This window comes from Podarcis liolepis (assembly GCF_965112155.1).
Source record: "Podarcis liolepis genome assembly, chromosome: 8".
Taxonomy (NCBI): domain Eukaryota; kingdom Metazoa; phylum Chordata; class Lepidosauria; order Squamata; family Lacertidae; genus Podarcis; species Podarcis liolepis.
The window spans coordinates 45,314,563-45,333,118 of NC_139560.1; the positions used below are offsets into that span (position 1 = coordinate 45,314,563).

At 43.5% G+C, this 18,556-nt stretch overlaps 1 protein-coding gene across 1 annotated transcript in view; it reads right to left on the bottom strand.

Moving 5' to 3' along the window:
- The window catches only part of LAMA3 (laminin subunit alpha 3), a 131,907-nt gene that overhangs the window by 87,776 nt on the left and 25,575 nt on the right, over window positions 1-18,556 (bottom strand). Inside the window, 10 exon segments of the mRNA XM_083517629.1 lie at window positions 1,930-2,029; window positions 3,081-3,127; window positions 4,343-4,480; window positions 6,353-6,487; window positions 10,865-11,005; window positions 11,130-11,163; window positions 11,165-11,168; window positions 12,452-12,515; window positions 15,198-15,329; window positions 17,357-17,447. Of these exon segments, the coding sequence (XP_083373755.1) occupies window positions 1,930-2,029; window positions 3,081-3,127; window positions 4,343-4,480; window positions 6,353-6,487; window positions 10,865-11,005; window positions 11,130-11,163; window positions 11,165-11,168; window positions 12,452-12,515; window positions 15,198-15,329; window positions 17,357-17,447 (886 nt within the window).

Below are 18,556 nucleotides of genomic sequence, written 5' to 3' on the forward strand. Positions count from 1 at the left end.
CTGCTTTAGTGTTTATATTCACCTCTAGCTTTTCCAAAATGTCTATTACATTCCTTACATTGTCTGCCAGGTGTCTTTTAGGGAGAAAGCCTGCTTGGTCCTTATGAATCTTCTCCATCAAAACTCTTTTAAATCTTTTTGCCAAAATGTCTGCAAAAATTTTGTAATCCACATTAAGGAGTGATATTGGGCGGTAGTTCTTGAGTTGGGTCTTTTCAGTCTCTGACTTTGGTATGAGTGAAATATATGCCTCTTTCCACGATTCAGGCGCCCTTTTTCCCTCAAGGATCTCATTACAAACTTCTCTTAGTGGTTGAGTCAACCATTCCTTCAGCGATTTGTAGTATCTGGAAGTCAGTCCATCTGGTCCCGGAGATTTGCCCAGTTGCATATTCTGAATGGCAGCCTCTATCTCTTGTTCTGAGATTCTCTGGTTCAAGTCCATCTTGCTTTGATGAGAGATGTTTTGTAATCCATATTTTCCAAGGAATTTATCTATATCTTCTTCATTTTGCGGGCCTTGAGTGTAGAGTTTTTTGAAATAACTTAAAAAGCAATTTCTGATTTCATTGGGTTTAGATATATTCTTTCCATCCACCTCAAGGCTTGTAACTGTATTTAGTTTCTGCCTTTTCTTCAGTTGCCATGCCAAAAGTTTGCCACATTTATTTGCTGATTCAAAGGTCTTTTGCTTCATTTGCTTTATCTTCCATTCAATCTCTTGGTTCATCAATTCCATGTATTGTGTTTGATATAGCTTGATCTCTCTTAGAATGTCTTGAGACTTTGGTTTTGTTCTTAATTTCCTCTCTCCTTCCTTTATCATTTCCAAAATCTTCTCTTTTTTCTCATTTTGTTTTTTCTTCTTTATTGAATTTTGTTGAATCAAAAATCCTCTCATAACCGCTTTGCTTGCATCCCAGATCACTCTTTTCTCCACGTCGGTCCTCAAATTTATTTCAAAATAGTCTTTTAGAGTCTTTTGGGCCTTCGTGAGAATCTCCTTATCACGAAAGAGGGTGTCATTCATTCTCCATCTAAATTGACCAGTTATTGTGAGTTTCATCTCCATCTTCACGGCGTTATGGTCGGAGCAAGTTTTGGTCGGAGCATTTTCCTACTCATTGTGATGGCCTGGGATTCCGATTCGGAGGATGAAACAGAGGAATCCCAGCCTGCACAAGAGTCCCCGCCTCCAGGGCCGGCTGAACTGGGGCAAGGCCTAGATGCTGAAGAACCTGCACCTGTGGCAGTGCATCAGGAGCTGGCCCCAGGTGAAACCCTTCTGGCCCCAGAGAGGCTTGACGACTCAGTGGCCACAGGTGAGCCTCCTCCAGGGCCCAGTAACCCTTCGGCCTCTCCTGATCTGCAGAGGCTTAGGGCAGAGAGGCGAAGGGAACTGGTTGCCCCCAGGAGGAGCGCTCGCCTTAAGGCCAGAGGAGGCGGGGCTCCTGGGGGCCGGGACCGCCCCTGGCCTTAGAAGAGGATAAAAGCCCAGTCAGCCCGGCCCCAGGTTGCGGGAGCAACGTCGTTGTTGGCTTCAGACCTTCCTGTGTTCCTGATCCCTGCTCGGCCTCCTGTTCCTGACTGTCCGGTACTCCTGTTCCCTGCTCGGCTTCCTGTTCCTGACTATCCGGTACTCCTGTTCCCTGCTCGGCCTCCTGTTCCCGACCATCCGGTGTTCCTGCTCCCTGCACAGCCTCTTGTTCCAGCGTTCCTGTTCCCCGCCCGGCTCTCTGCCTCGGACCTCGCCCCTCTTCGTGTGGACTCTGTTACACCCAAGGTACCTTACCCCCGGGACCAGCACACTCATATTGAAAAAGTGCCCCTCAATGAGGCCAAACTTAGATTCACAAAATGTTTAGGGGTATGCGTACCCCTGCGTACCCCCAGAAAAAAAGCACTGGTTGAGTATCAACACAGCCTTACCTATGCATCCATACGGGTTTTCTCTGGCCAGATGCCAGTAAAGTGGTTTGCAGATGCTACAGGTTGGACCTTCTACATTTTGCAGACACCGGCAATCGTCCTAATGGACAAAGGGAATAATGCATATGTCATGACAGGGAGCTAAGGGTCTTGACAAACTAGTATACAGCTTTGAAATACACATAGGAAATGGGAGATGGAGAACAGTTTTACAGGTGGAGAATCCAGACTTAGAATTAGTAAGTTGTCTGAAGATACACAATGAGCAGAATACACCTAAGGAGTTCCATCAGCAGAAGTCCTGCACAAGGGCTTCTGCTCATACAACAGGACTTTCCCCCTCTCCTTCCCCTGCAGCCCCTGAAATTGGAAAAAAAGTGGAATCTCCAAACTCTGAGAAAGCCCCCCCCCCGGCCAACTCACAGTTGCATCCTTCCAACTTGCAGGTGTACCCTTAGAAAATGTGTTGATTTCTTCATGCTTTTTAAATTAATATTTTTATACTGCCCATCAATAAAGTCCACTGGAAAATTTACATTAAGTTATGGATCAATAAACACACACACACACACACACACACACACACAAATAAAAGATTATCAAAAACCTGTTTGAGTGGGGAACAGTCTTACACCGCTTTGCTCAGTGGAACTAATGAGACTTGAGCAGAACAGAGGCAAATTCACTACAGAACATTTCCCTATTATGTACGTATATTATCATCAAATCTCACAAGTAATAATATTCACACATTTGATATTAGGAGATATGACAAACATTCCATTTCTCCTACACTTATGAACTAAAGAGGGCTTACCATCCCACTCCACACAGTTCCTTATCTAAAAGTCACTTACTGGAGGAGTCTCCTCTCTGGGGCTACGGTGCCTGTGAGGACAACTTGCCCCGTGCCCATTAACTAGCAACGGAAAAGGGTGGAGAACCAGTCATTCAAGCCCTAGCAATGTGGCCTTGGGTTATAATTGTAGATGCCACAGTCAGGTTATTTAGCAGGATAGGTGCTGATGTGTTGCCAGTTATTTGTTTCTTTCTCCATATAAATCCACTGTTATGAAAATGAAAGTTCAATGAACTATGGCCTTTGCATGACAATTCTATTATGCAATACAATTCTATTATGTAATACTTACAGAATAAGAATCCATGGTTCCTGCTGGGTCACATTCGTTGCTGTTTCCTGTTTACATTTTTAAAAATGAAAAAACCCATTATTTTAAAGCTATTTATTTTCAACAATCCATATAGCACTTGTTAAGTGAAGAAAGTATTCCCTGGTTATTTCACTATACACTGAGCCTCACAACAAACACTGACAGTTTCTCTCAGATATATTTTTAATATATTAATTTAATATTGAAATACCTCCTTTTATGTACATACTGAATAGTGTTTTATCCTCACACTGACCCTGTAGTCAATGTTCCTCCCATTTTACAGGTAGGAAACAGAGATGGAAAACATTAACTGAGGCCAATAACATGAGTGAGATTTCCCATTAATTTTATACATAACACTGCCCAGTCATTGGTTTTGACTGACTTGGCCACGGCCACTGAGGGAACCTCATGGCCACAGGAAAGCAGAAAGAGATGTATGTGCTTGTATCTCTCAAACTTAAATCCAGACACATTCCATTCATGGAGGATTGAGCTATAAACAACCATTAACTCCTTTCCTGTGGCATCAGTACAACATAATTTCTCCGATGAAGCAAGATTATAGCATTTGAAACTTCTTAATTTTAAAAGGCAAGTAAAAGGGGATGTAAAGGAAGTGTATAAAAGTATGCATGGCATAGAGAAAGTGACAAAGAATAGTTTTTCTCCCTCTCTCTTAACACTAGAATGCGTGGGCAAACAATGAAGCAGGAATAATGTTGATTCAGAACAGATAAAGTACATCTTCACACAGCACATAGTGAAACGATGGAATTTGCTCCTATCAGAGGCAGCAACTTGGATGGCTTTAAAAAGGGATTTTCAAATAAATTTTATTTACTTCTTTATTTAAAACATTTTTATCCCACTCTTCAGCCGAAAATGGTTTGCAAATGTCTGAGATAAGGTAGTATGGCTTCCTTGCCTCAATAAACTGTCCCTCTAAAACACCAAATGACATCAGGACACTTGCCACCACCTGAGCATAGCTGTCAACTTTTCCCTTTTCTTGCGAGGAATCCAATTCGGAATAAGGGAATTTCCCTTTAAAAAGGGGGAAAGTTGACAGCTATGCACCTGAGCTCTAAGATCTAAGCATCTTACACTTAGCAATGGCAGCCTAAACAAGTAATTAGCCACACAATGAGGGCAAAACTTGTCCAACTCCCCTGATCGCATACAATTTTCTGCTTCTAAAATATCGCCATAAATAGATGTGTCTTGGTAATTATTACCTTGGCAATGAGGAAAACTGTTGGCTGCTGAGAGACATCTGTGACACTGTTGTCCTGTAAAGCCTGGTTGACACTCACACTGGCCTGTGACTGCATCACATGCGTCCTGGTAGGAGCCATGGGTCGAGCACTGACAAGCTGAACAAAGGTGTTAATTTTATAAGGACACCAGGTTTCATATTACTACACACACACATATACACATATGGATAAAAGTTTGGAGACATGCTCCAGCAAGCAGCTGCTGCTTGTGGATTGATACATTCCATGCTTCTCCTTTTAGAGAGAGATATGTAACTTGGGGTCAGAGGTCTTATTCATCCTCCTTCACCTCATGTAGCCCCTAGCTATGTTGGCAATCTCTCTGAGGACACCAAACCAGAGGGCAGAGGCTCCCTCAACTGAACGAGAAGAGCCATATTTCCCTCTAGTCTTCATGCCTCCATTCAAGCACTTTGGGCATTGAGCAAAAAACAAAAGGCCTCACAAGTTGGTGGAATTCTGCAAATATAACACACTGAAATCATCAGCTTCTGAAGTCCACCTACTCAAACGCTTTCAAATCTTGCAAAAATGTTGTTGCAAAAAGTTAATTTTCACAAAAAGTATCAAGATGCAGCTAGTTCTATATTGAACAATACAGTGCTGAAATCTGCAATTTTGAATACAGGCCTCTCCTCCCCTCTCTCTCTCTCCCCCCCCCCCCCACTCCCAGTTAATCTGAGGACAGGAGTTGTTTGAAGCAAAGAGCATGGAAAACATGTTCTCTGATTACTGTGTAGGTTGTCAGGAATTCTGTCAGCTGCACAGCTACTATACTGTTCTTAGTTATGCAGATTTTGCCAAGTTGGTGCCCTCTGGATGTTTATTATATTATTATCTACATTTCTATCCTTCCCTTCCTCCCAAAACAGCACAGCCAGCCAGCAACAAAGCAGCAGAATGGTGCAATAAAAATCAATAAATTAAAACATCAAGGACATCTAAAAACATTTTAAAACAGTCACATATCCTCACACCTCATCATTTCAAGGTTGCCAGGAACAGTCTCTTTCAATCATCAAATGCCTGGGTGGACAGGAATGTTTTTAAATTCCTCCTAAACGCTGATATTGAGGTAGGAAGATACACCTCATCAGAGAGGGCATTCTACAACCAGGGAACTGCCAATGAGAAGGCCCAAGCAGGGGTCAGGGCCAACCAAGAATACTGGCTGGGACTAATGGCAATAGTAGTTCAAGACATCTTTGAGGCCACCAGATTGGGGAAGGGTAAGTGAGCATCACCATCAGAGAGTGTATTCTACCCAAGCTAGAGTTGCTGGGCACACAAACAAGACATTTGCAATATATTGAGCCAGTCTGCTGGTCCTTATGCAATCGAGGGTCAATTTACACTTGAAATTTGTCATGTACCTTCCCCTTGTGCAGCTGGTTTTTTAACAAATAAAAAGCTGGTGCAAGAGTGGGAGGGTGACCAAGATCAGCATCATGGCACAAGGGCATTAATCCTTTGCCTCCAGTCAAAATGCTCCTCCCACCCACATCATAGCTGTCAACCTTCCCTTTTTTGTGGGAAATTTCCTTATTCCAGTGCCGTTTCCCGCTGCTTCCTGCTGCTATCCCGGATTGTTTGATATACCGTAGACTTTCCCCGGGACAGGTGAGGCTGCTGATCCCTTATTTTCGAGGCTGCTGATCCCTTATTTTCAAATCTGAAAATTGACAGCCATGACCCACATGCCTGTTAGAAACAATTTAGTCCTAAGTGACAGCTCCTCTCTAGAGCAGGGGTAGGGAAACGTTTTTGGCTCTGTGGGCCAAATCCCTCATCAGAACTTAGCATCGCAATCTGAATTTGACAGGTGGGCAGGGCAACCCACCTGTCAATCATCTGACATCATTTTTCTTAAATACATCTAGTAAACTAAAACAGTATTGCTTCCACATATAGTAATACATTGTTAAATCAAAGTGCATATCTGAGAAAGAAACGTGATTGGTTACTTACGCAAACAATTGGGATAGCTATAGTAGCCAGGAGCACACTGGCTGCATTTTGGCCCAGCATAGTTTGTATAGCAATGACAATGTCCCAAAGAGCCACACATGTTGCTCACAGACCCAGATATATCACAGTTGCATTCTGTAAAGGGGGAGAGAATAAGAAACCATGACATTGTTGTTTGTTAGTTCTCTTTAAGTTAGAAGTTCTTGGCCATTTTTGGCCTGTGGGCACATTTGGAAATCTAAAACACTGTTGTGGGCACCACAGAATGCTGATTTCATAGAAGGAAAACTGGTGATGCTCAGAATTCCCCCCCCCAAAAAAAAATCCCACTTATACGCACTAAAGCAGGCAACCTCCCTGCCTTTAAGAAGCTAGCAACCTCTCCAAAACAAAAATTATTTGAAAAAACATTGAGAGGGACAGGTGGTTTTAGATGGTACCTAGAAGACTGTCTTGGGGTTCTGTGGTGCTCACAGGTGCTACACAGGGGAACCCCAGATTTTAATCATAATTTTTATTCCCCAAAGCAAATGTCAAGAGACGGCAGTAAAAATCCTAATGTTAGGAGGAGGGAGGGAGGGAAGGACCTTCAGCGAAAGGAAAAAAATATGTTCTTCTTGGCACGTCAATATTTAAAATTGTGTCAACATTTATTTAAAAAATAATAATTCAACTAATTTCAAGCTGCAAACCCTGAAGTTTTCCAGTGGGCACCAATGCACCATAACCAAATAATAATCGCTATGCCTTTTTGTCTGTAAAGTTAGAGAGATGGCTCTAGCATTAGGCAGAATGAGGTGGATACCTCAGGAGGATGCTTTTGCATGTTATGAAAGAGCAATAAATTATTGGCTATTTAATTTAGTGTTGTCACATTTTCACTGACAGGGAGGGGAAGAGGTGGCTGTGGGATATTCTGCCTCAGGCATGAAAACGACTTGACCTGGCTTTGGTACTATGACCCTTGACTTGGGAAGGTGGGTGCAGAAGGCAACATGTGCTGCTCTCCCTTAGGCAGCAAAATGTATGGGGTCCACTTTATAACTGACATGTCTGGGGACCAAGCAAGATGAAATGAAGCTATCCTTAGTTAAGTGTTTGTGGTATTGCTAGACGATACCCTTATAGTACTCATTCCCTGAGCCCAGCAGCCGATTACTAAATATGCCTTAATTTTTTGCAATGTCAGCTATTAGCATAACCATCTGACGTTCTGTGAGCATTTTAAAAATGCTGATCAGTCTAAACTCTGCAAAAGCAAACTGACAGATTAATGGCTGCTTAGAGCCGAAAGTAATGCATTTATTATGCATATGCATTGGCTTGTGGTACATTATGAGATTTAACAAACTACTGTTGCTACTTCACTTTTTAAAAAGTTCTTTATGCACCTCCAGCTGTGAGTTACTATCTGAAGACGCCCAGAGGGAGGGCAGGAATGCAAAGTAGATGCTTCTTAAGATACATTGTAACCTAATGCCCTTTTAAATATATCAGAATCGTTATTGAATTTGGCTTCAATATGGAATTTAGTTCAGATTTCTCAGCTCCATCTTGAACATGACTGTGGCAAATTATCTTGGCCGTTATTAGGCTGTATGGTGAATTCTGATGTTCTAAGCCTCATTAGGTCCTCATGGATAATTACTTAGCTGGAGGCTTTTGCTGCAAAAAAGAGTGCCCTCAAAATCACATACAGTGGTGCCTCGCAAGACGAAATTAATCCGTTCCACGAGTCTTTTCGTCTTGCGGTTTTTTCGTCTTGCGAAGCACGGCTATTAGCGGCTTAGCAGCTATTAACGGCTTAGCGGCTATTAACAGCTTAGCGGGTTTAAGAAAAAGGAAACAAACTCGCAAGAACTCGCAAGACGTTTCGTCTTGCGAAGCAAGCCCATAGGGAAATTCGTCTTGCGGAACGACTCAAAAAACGGAAAACTATTTCGTCTAGCGAATTTTTCGTATTGCGAGGCATTCGTCTTGCGGGGCACCACTGTACTGGCCTCATTCAGGAATAAGGCTAAGCCCAACCATAGGTTGGCGTAAAGAAGTAAATATGAAAGCTCCCAGCGAGAAGATCATGGGCCCTCCAGTCCCAATTGCTGTTGTGTTGCTGTCCAAACCTGGTCTTCTGATTTTCTAGCCCCTGAATAAACCATAGAACAAACCTTTTGTTTTTCATGGTGTAAGCTAAACCGTGGGCCAGGGTTTTGACAAAGTGCTAAACCAAACTATAGCTTAGCACACAGCAATGTGTGCAGGAGCAAAAGTAGAGGAAGTGGTCACTATCTTCTTATTGCAGGTTTGCTTAACATTATGTGCAAATGGGATCACTGATTAGTTCCATGTAACAGAAAACATCCCCCCCCACTCCCCAGTACTTCAGGTGCTTTCGTAAGGGCTCTTGTACTGTCAAATCAGTTTTCTGAGTATTTTCAAATAAAAATGGCTCCACTTAGATCAATATAACGGAGAGTCTTTCATCAATTTTAATGGCTATGGATTTAATGTCTCCCACATAAATCTCAACTCTTATATTTGGAATTTTAACATTACCCTTCCGATCTATTTAGCTTTCATAGGATGTTTTCCTTTCTTTGGCTGCCTTTTGTGAGCCCCTCTCACCTGGGCCTCATGTCAACTTTTTAAAGCTCAACATGTCAACCAAGCCAATTTGAGGTACATTTTCTTAACAAAGCCATGAACTGACTCATTTCCAATGAAACATTCTTCCATGCCGACTGAAGGATATAAGTTATGGTTTTCATTAAATCATTTGTATGCCTTCCCGGTCCAGCAATATCAAACTCTTTTGCTGTGTCGTCTCAATCCAGCATTTTGCAATAAGTGGAGAACTTTTCAAAGTTCATAATATTTTCCAGTGTCGCATTCAGGAAGGGGCAAGCATTCTGCACTCCTGTGAACATAGTGCTTTTTATATTTTATTTTGCCTTTATTTTTCATCACTTTCCAATTACTGGGTCATGTGATAAGAAGAAACTGTCACACAATCCTGTGACACATTGCATCCTGACACCGCAACACATAATGTACGGGGAGGAATTATAGTACAGTAATTGCTTAGTGGGATGCGGGTGGCGCTGTGGTCTAAACCACTGAGCCTCTTGGGCTTGCGGGTCAAAAGGTTGGCAGTTTGAAACCCCGCAACGGGTTGAGCTCCCGTTGCTCTGTCCCAGCTCCTGCCAACCTAGCAGGTCGAAAGCACACCAGTGCAAGTAGATAAATAGGTACCACTACAGTGGGAAGGTAAACGGCGTTTCCATGAGCTCTGGTTTCCATCACAATGTTCCATTGCACCAGAAGCAGTTTAGTCATGCTGGCCACATGACTCAGAAAGCTGTCTGTGGACAAACGCCGGCTCCCTTGGCCTGAAAGTGAGATGAACGCCACAACACCATAGTCGCCTTTGACTGGACTTTACCATCCAGGGGTCCTTAGCCTTACAGTACAGTGGCACAACACATGCTTTGCAGTTCTAGGTGCAACTCCTAGCCTCTTTAGTTACAGGATCTTAGCTGAGGGGAAACCTTGACTGAGACCATGGAGAGTGCCTGCCAATGAGAGTGGATAGCACCTAACACTGCAATCCTATACAACTCTATTCAAAAGTAGGCCCATTGGGTAAGCCCCATTGAATTCAGAGGGACTTACTCCCAGGTGTGTATAGGATTGCAGCCTAAATAACCCACTGCCTTACTCAGTGTAAGGCTGTTTCTAATATCTCAATATGCTTCCCTCCCAATTCTCAAAACATAAGGATGCAGCCAAAAGGAACACACGACTGTACACATTTTCAAGTTTGATGTCCCCCTGACCAGATCAATGCGGTCAGATTTATTTATTTGTTTATTTTACCTTGACAGAAGGGGAAAGAATAGTATCCAGGCTGGCAGGCGTTGCACTGAAAGCCATCTACACCAACACGGCAAAGGCATCTTCCAAGGAAGTCACATATTTCAGGGAGGGTGCCAGCTAAATTGCACTCACACACTGCCAGGGGAAGACAGGGCACTTTCAGAAGTGATTCTGATAGAAGCAACACACTTCACAGACGTCAGAAGCTAAATTGCCTCCAGGATTGTAGTGAAAATTATCCCCCGTCCCACCATTTGCTAGTTCCCAGTTTGACATGCAGGTCATAAAAACGTTGATTCTAAAGAAAGCTAATTATTTATGCCACTGCAGAAATCCAATTAACTTGAACTTGAACACTCACAAGTTCCATAACTAGGTCAACATGCTCCTTCCCCAAGCCTGTTGGAAGTGATATTTATTTTTTCTTCATTGTTTGATTTTTTTAAAGACAGATATGGAACATGTGGCCTCCCCGAGGTTGTTAGACTCCAACTCCCATCATCCCCAGGCAGCATGGCCAAGGATCAGAGATTATAGGCAACAACGGGGGGACCGCAGGTCCCCTATCTGTGATCTAATAAGTTCCCAAGGTGGCTAACAAATACAGTATAAAATTAAGCCAAAACCATGATTACTTACTTTGACAGAAAGGGTAATGGAAATAGCCTACAGCACAGCTATCACAGGCAATTCCCTGGAATCCTTCACGGCATCGGCACTGTCCTGTTAGTCTGTCACATTCACGATCACCTAATGCACCTGAGCCATGGCACTGGCAAGCTAGGGACATTTTTAACAAGTTAATAGTCTTGAAATTCAAACGTATTTGGATGGGGGGGGGTGTTAAAATTGCATTGCATTTGATTTTGGCATCTGTCAGCAGAATCAGAATCATAGAACTTACGTTGACAACGTGGCCCAAAAAATCCTGGCTTGCAGCGTCCTAATGCAGAAAGACAGAATGACGCCGTGAAATTAACAGAACAAGCAAAGGAAACCCTCAAATGTAGCAAATCTATTAGTTGCTAAAGAACGTTATTAAAGGATAAGCCCTGCCTTGCTGATTTCCAGGTGCAGAAACTGAGGAAGCCAGGAAGCTCTAAGTAAAAGATTTTCAATGCTAAGAAACAGACAGGTCTTGTGATGGAAGAATTCTTGACCAGCAGAAGTCAACTTCCTTTGCAGGTGGACATACACACACGTATTAAACCTATCTTTCTCTTCTTTTTTAAAATGTAGTATTTATTAAGCTATTGAAACAAGCACGTACAGTTCCAAATGTTGGCGTTGTTCAAATGTAAGAAGCTATGCACAGTGTTGTTTATTCTGATTGGTAGTGGCTCTCCAGCATCTCAGGCAGAGATCTTTCACATCACCCTGCTACCTGACTCTTTTTTTTTTTTTAATGGAAATGCCAGGGTTTGAACCTGGGACTTTTTGCATGCAAAACATGGGTTCCTTCTCTCAATGGAGAATGAAGTGAATCATTGTGATGCACTGTCTGCCTTTGGTCATGTCCACGCCATAAATTTAAAGCACTCTTATACCATTTTGACAGCCATGGTTTTCTCCAATGAAATCTGGGGAATGGAGCTTGTTAAGGGTGCTGGGAATTGTAGCTCTCTGTGGGATTCTCTAACAACCCTCAACACCCTTATAAACTTGGATTCTTTGGAGGAATTCTTTAAACACATGCATTTCTACTCAAAGTAAGCCCCACTGGGTTTAAGTGATAAGGCTCCACTGAGCTCAAGGCCTCAATCCTATGCATACTTACTTGGGATTATACTCCTGAGTAAGTATGCATAAGATTGAGGCGTTGAAGCCTCTTTCTCTCATCCCAGCACAGAAGTCAAGCAAGCTGCCAGAGGACGGACAGAGCAATCAGTCCCTCTCTAGGGAGTGTGCGGCGTGGAAAAGAAGAATGAGGCAAAGAGAAAGGAGAAAAGTGGGTGGCATAAAGAGAGGGAGAAAATGAGATGGCAGTAAGAGAGAAAATGGACACCAACCAAAGGAGGAAGGCACTCACAGGTTTTAATCCAAAGACGAAGCACATTCATACTAACAATTTCTGAACATCCACATACAAACCAGCCTCAGAAAGGAAAGCTCATATGCTACTTGAGTAAACCCACCCTCAGATTAACTATATTTATCGGGATTGTGCCTATGATGGATACAGGGTCATTAAATTATAAAAATGCAAACACAACAGAAAAAGATCACTTGCCAGCTATATGACCAGCTGAAGGGTCTTCTGGACTTGGGGTAACAGGATAAACAGGATTCCCTTTCAAGAGGGGAGGAAAAGAAGACAACTTTCAGAAAATATCTAGTATATTTTACTTACTCACTACATTTATACATCGCTCTTCTACCCAAAGCACTCAATGTGCTTCACAGTATAAAACAATTAATTTCATAAATATGATACAATGGCTCAGGATTGCATTATCTCAAGGACCACCTGTCCCCATATGAACTGACCCATACCCTGTGATCATCATAAAGCTCTTCTTTGTGGGCCTCTTCCACAAGAGGTCTGGAGGATGGCAACATGAGAGTGGGCCTTTTCCGCAGTGGCTCCCCATTTGTGGAATGCTCTCCCCAGGGACATTCAGCTGACACCTTCATTATGCATCTTTAGGTGCCAGGGGAAAACTTTCCTCTTCAACCAGGCCTTTGGCTGATTCTATGACCTTTTAAATGTGTTTGGGGTGGTGGTTATGGGTTTATTTTGTCCTTGTTCTTATTATGAATTTTGTGTTGTGAATCACCCAGTGACCTTTGGGTGAAGGGTGGTATACAAATTTAATACAACAATAATAAAATGAATCATGACAATTACCTGAGACAATTCCAGAAGATGTGGGGGAGGGATGTGAGTTGGTGCATCCTGGCTGGCAGAGAGTATCTCACTGTGTCTCAGCCCTTCCTCTAATGTAATATAGGAAGCTTCCTTACTCAGAACCAGACCACTGGTTCATAGCTCACAATTGTCTACACTCTCCAGCATCTCTCCAGGGTGACAGATAGGAGACATTCCCAGTCCTATCTGAAGATGCCAACAACTGAACCTGGGACCTTCTGCATGTAAAGTAGATAACTCTGTCATTGAGCTACAGCCCTTCCCAGATATTACATGCATGGAGCTGCATAGACTTGTTGGGATTAGGAAGGTGGGGCAATGGCTGAAAACAAAATCTTTTGCTTCTTACCTTCCTTTTTTCTTTTGACTAACTCTGGCTCCTCACTTGTCAACATTCTTTGTCATTTTTCCTCCTCCCAAATCCCCCTCCTAACACATCATCTTTACCTCTCTTCTCCCCACCCTCCACCCTTGGCCTTATGTTCTCCCTTACCCAAATCTTCTTCTTCCCCTTCCCTCACTCAAAACATTCCTCTCTCTTACTTCCCCTACCCTTGCTCAGATCAGCGCTCTGTCCTGGCCCTCCTCATCTGAAGAAGAACTTGAGCTCACAACTCTGGTTCTGCCAAAGGCTTTCATTTTCAGATTAGATCAATGCATGAGGCGTATTACAGGTCACAGGAATCTGCAGGTACATGGGAGGTGAAATATAGGGCTATATGCCAGCTAAGGCATTGATGCAACAAGCAACATGCCCTTAGTGGCAAGCAGCAGCTGGAGTCCTGAGACTTGGCAAGCAAGTAGGCACTACTTGAGGTGGGCTGGCCTTGTTCCAAGGTGACAGAGGCAGACACACAACTAACATGGCATCAGACTTACCGCTAGCCACCTCCCCAGAAGGGGGTGGAGTCTTGGGTGACAGGAGGAACCACCAAAGGACTAGGCATCTCTTGAGGGAGAAGAGTAGAAGGCTCCTCCATCCATCTACTTGGGCCCTCCCCAGTGTCCCCCAAGATGCTGCGTCCCTCCTTGAAATTCAGACACATTTTGTGTCCCATAATTAATGATGATCATAGGGACCCTCCCTGAGGTCTTCTAGTGCCCATTCTTCAAGCCCCTCCAACTCTTCCTCCATGTCTGACCACTCCCTCCATGATACCCTAAGGGACTCATGACACCCTCTTTTGCCCACATCTCTCCCTGGCTCACCTTCTCTTGTAATCAACCCCTTGCTCTTCTTCACCCAGTTCTCTTCTCCTCCACTCTTTATTTCACCCCAGTCCACCCTGTTCTTCATCCCTCCTCCTCACCTTCCTCTGTTACAGAGAACTGAGTGAAATGGTGCATTTAAAAAATATTCAAGGGACTTCCCTTGTGCTGGTAGACCTTTGGAATGCTTTAATGGCCACCTGCTTCCTTTCCTCTAGCTATTTTCTGCATTTTTATCCACCCGTCCCCACCATGTTTAGGTATGTAGACGTCTTGCAGCTTTAGAAAGAGAATTCTATATACCATGACCTTTGACACCAGACTAAGATGTATATTTTTAGGACCCACCCTATTTTTCTGATTGTAAGTTGTTTTCAATTGTTTTTAATGTTGTGTTTTAAATTGTTGTACGCCGCCCTGTGACCTTGGGGTTAATCACACATCATCACTATCATCATCATCTCATTATTTTCTAAGGGCTGTGTTCTATAAGTAACAGTAGCCTGAAACACAACTGAAATATTACGCAGTATTGGAATGGAAACAAAGAAAACAGGGTTGGGGAGGGGCAGAAACACTCAGCCAGAGAAAACATGTTTAAAAATAGAAGTTGCAGATGTCTGCTTCCCAACCCATGAGCCAACCAGTCACAGAGATATATAACAACATGTTTTGTTAGTAGAATTCAGCTTTATCTCACATTTATGACTGCTACTTCCCTCCATGCTTCATTGCAAAAACCAGAATATTTATTTCCTTGTCTTTTTTTGCAGTATAACTTTTACTTACTGGTGACTTTTGGGGAAATATGATTGGAACAAATGCATGTGTAGGGGGATATTTAATGAGACAGGACAAAAATGCAGAGCTGTGTGTTGATATATGGATACTCACCATAGCAGAAGGGGAAGCTATGGTATCCTTCAGCGCACCGGTCACAGGTCTCACTCTGATAATTCAACTTGCAGTAACAGCGACCAGATCCTTCCTCACAGCCATCAGAATGTTCTGGGTTACAGCTGCAGGCTGTATATAAAACAGTATCAGTCCCAAATCTTTCTTCAGCTTGAATTTATTTACTTCCTATTAAAATTAAAAGAATGCCCACTGCACTTGGGCTACTTCCTGGTTTAGATAGCACTGTTGCAATAATCCTTTCCCTCTTTAAAGTGCTGTGAGAACTTTACCTCTTCAGTCAATACAGTATGGTGCTTTCCTGTCAGCAACAGCTTAGGTTGCTTTTTCTTGATATATGTCCCTCGTAGGCTCACGCGGGGGAGTGGGAAGAGGCTGCCTGCCTGTCAGATTGCTTTCTAGTATCCCAATTAACATCCTGGGTCCCAGTTTCTGAGCATTATTGTTGCTTTTATTTATTTAGGCAGTTATGCCCCACTTCAATGTTACCACTTCTATTGCAACTTACAGCAAAATGTTTTTAAAAACTGAAGTAAAGAATTGCTTAAAAAGATGGATAAAATGGCAAAGAAATAGCACCAAAGCCAATCTGAGCAGTTTTTTAAGGGGCCTAATTAAAAATATAAGGGATGCGGGTGGTGCTGTGGGTTAAACCACAGAGCCTAGGACTTGCCGATCAGAAGGTCGGCGGTTCGAATCCCCACGACAGGCTGAGCTCCCGTTGCTCGGTCCCTGCTCCTGCCAACCTAACAGTTCGAAAGCATGTCAAAGTGCAAGTAGATAAACAGGTACCGCTCTGGCGGGAAGGTAAACGGCGTTTCTGTGTGCTGCTCTGGTTCGCCAGAAGTGGCTTAGTCATGCTGGCCACATGACCCAGAAGCTGTACGCTGGCTCCCTCGGCCAATAAACTGAGATGAGTGCCGCAACCCCAAAGTCAGCCATGACTGGACCTAATGGTCAGGGGTCCCTTTACCTTTACCTAATTAAAAATATATTTGCTCGGTGCCAAAAAAGATAAGCTATTTGGTGCCTGGTGTTCCTTTCTGAGAAAGCTTGTCTCTCTGGGCTGACACCATCCTGACCCCCAAAGACGGGAAAACCCTAAGAAGGATCCCCGAAGACTATCTGAACATATGGGTAAGTTCATGTCAGGGTAGGCAGTCCTTCCTGTACCCAGGTCCCAAGGGCCTTAAAAATAAGTGCATCAGCCTTTTGAATTCCCCTAAGGAAGGAACAGCAGCGGGTTGTCCCATGAAATGGCTGGAAAATACTTAATACAGTAACTGAAGAGATGTATTCTGTTCAGCAGGCTCCAACTCAACAGTTCCTATGTCTCAATCCTGACATACATTGCCAAATTTCCTAACTGCAGTATTCGGAGCCAAGTAAAGTTTCTGAGAGGGTTTCAGGGGCTACTCCACGTATAATGTATTTCAGTAAGTTTGACTGGGGCGTTCTTTGAGCATGGCAAGCAATTACCGATCTATCATTCTCCAGCAGCAGTCACAGCTGGTGCATCAGTATTACCTCTTTTGGTCTCACACCAAAAACACAATAACATCACATGGGCAAAATCTATCTGAGCATTTCTCAAGCACATAGAGCAATTTATTTTTTTAAAAAAAATGGTTCCTGTACCTTTGCGGTTTGCATGGCAGGGAAAAGCTGTTCTTGCAAAGTGAACTACGCTTAGAATCAGAGAAACACTAGGGCAATAGAAATATACCTACTTCACATTCTAAAATATATTGGCATTAACTCCCCATTTCCCCATGAAATTGGAAGGTAGAGTGGAAACAAGGTCAGCCTCCCCATGAGGTGGGGTGAGGCAGCCACCTCAAACAGTGAAAGCAGCCTGCCCCCACCACCAGGGCCCCCCCTGACAGAAGAAATGCACCGCTGCTAGTAGCACCAGTTTCCAGCGACATCTCACAAGATTTCAGCATGACTTTGCTGGAAGCCAGGGCCACTGCTTGTACTTCACAGGTGGCCCCATGCAGCACCAGGGAAGAGAGACCTGTGGGGAGGCAGGATGCTAGCGGGGCAGCATATTCCTGCTTTGCCTCAAGCAGCAAAATGGGACGCACTGCCTCCGGGTGGAAATCAGTAGGGGGAAAAGCAAGAGGGAAAGAACATACGTATACATCCATACGTTGCTGTCACTGGAACACCATAAGGACGGTAGAAGCCCTTCAAGCATTTCTCACAGTTTACACCGGCTGTGTTGTGCTATGCAGGATAAAATAAGGGGGAAAGGTGACACGAGAAAAAGAACAGCTAAGCAAGGAAAGAACTGAATGTGGATGTTTGAAAATATGTTACTATGGCCAAGGAAGAATGTTAATGTGGTAGAAATGCAGTGCATTCTGGGTTTCTTGGAGGGCAGTTCTTTTGCATGTTGTCAGAAGCTGAGGAGTTAGAACCCACAGCTCTGGGTACAGTTACCTAAGCGATGACCCTGAAGTAGCACCTGACGTAGCTAGGCCCACTCAGGCTGTCTCTTGGCTTATTCCCTCGTTTGACTTCCTGACTCAAACTCCTAGTCTAACTCCCAACTTAACCCCCTTCTCTTGGACTCCTCCCTCCAACTTGACAGCTTCTATGGCTCAACCTGGCATGTACAATCATACCTTGGTTTTCAGATGCCTTTGGAGTTGAATATTTTGGCTCCCGAATGATCGAAAACTGGAAGTGATCGTTCCAGTTTTTGAAGGTTCTTTGGAACCCAAACATCTGATGTCACTTCCGCGGTGTCCGATTGGCTGCAGGAGCTTCCTGCAGCCAATCGGAAACCGCGCCTTGGTTCCCAAACATTTTGGAAGTCGCACGGACTTCCGGAACAGATTCCATTCGACTTCCAAGGTACCACTGTATTGACAAATGCCCTATATGATCAAAATCTAGTGAAATTAATGCAATCTTATATGAAATACTATCTTCATGGCTGCTTTGACCATTAAATGACTTTTGTTAAATACAGTGGTAGATCAGTTTACGAACTTAATTAGTTCTGGAAGTCCATTCTTAAACCAAAGCATTCTTAAACCAAGGTGCGCTTTCCCTACTGAGGCCTCCTGCTGCCGGTGCCCTTCACCGTTCGGCTTCCGTTCGGCTTCCGAGGCAAAGTTCACTAACCGGAACACCTACTTCCGGTTTTGCGGAGTTTGTTCACCAAATAGTTCGTTAACAGGGCTGTTCGTAGACCGAGATACCACTGTATAAGAGAACATTCACTTTGGCTCTCCTTTAATTTACATCAGAAGGGAAAGCCAGTAACAAAGTTATCTGATTTCCATATGTTGCAACACCCACCCAGTTCATTTCAAATGCAATTGGAT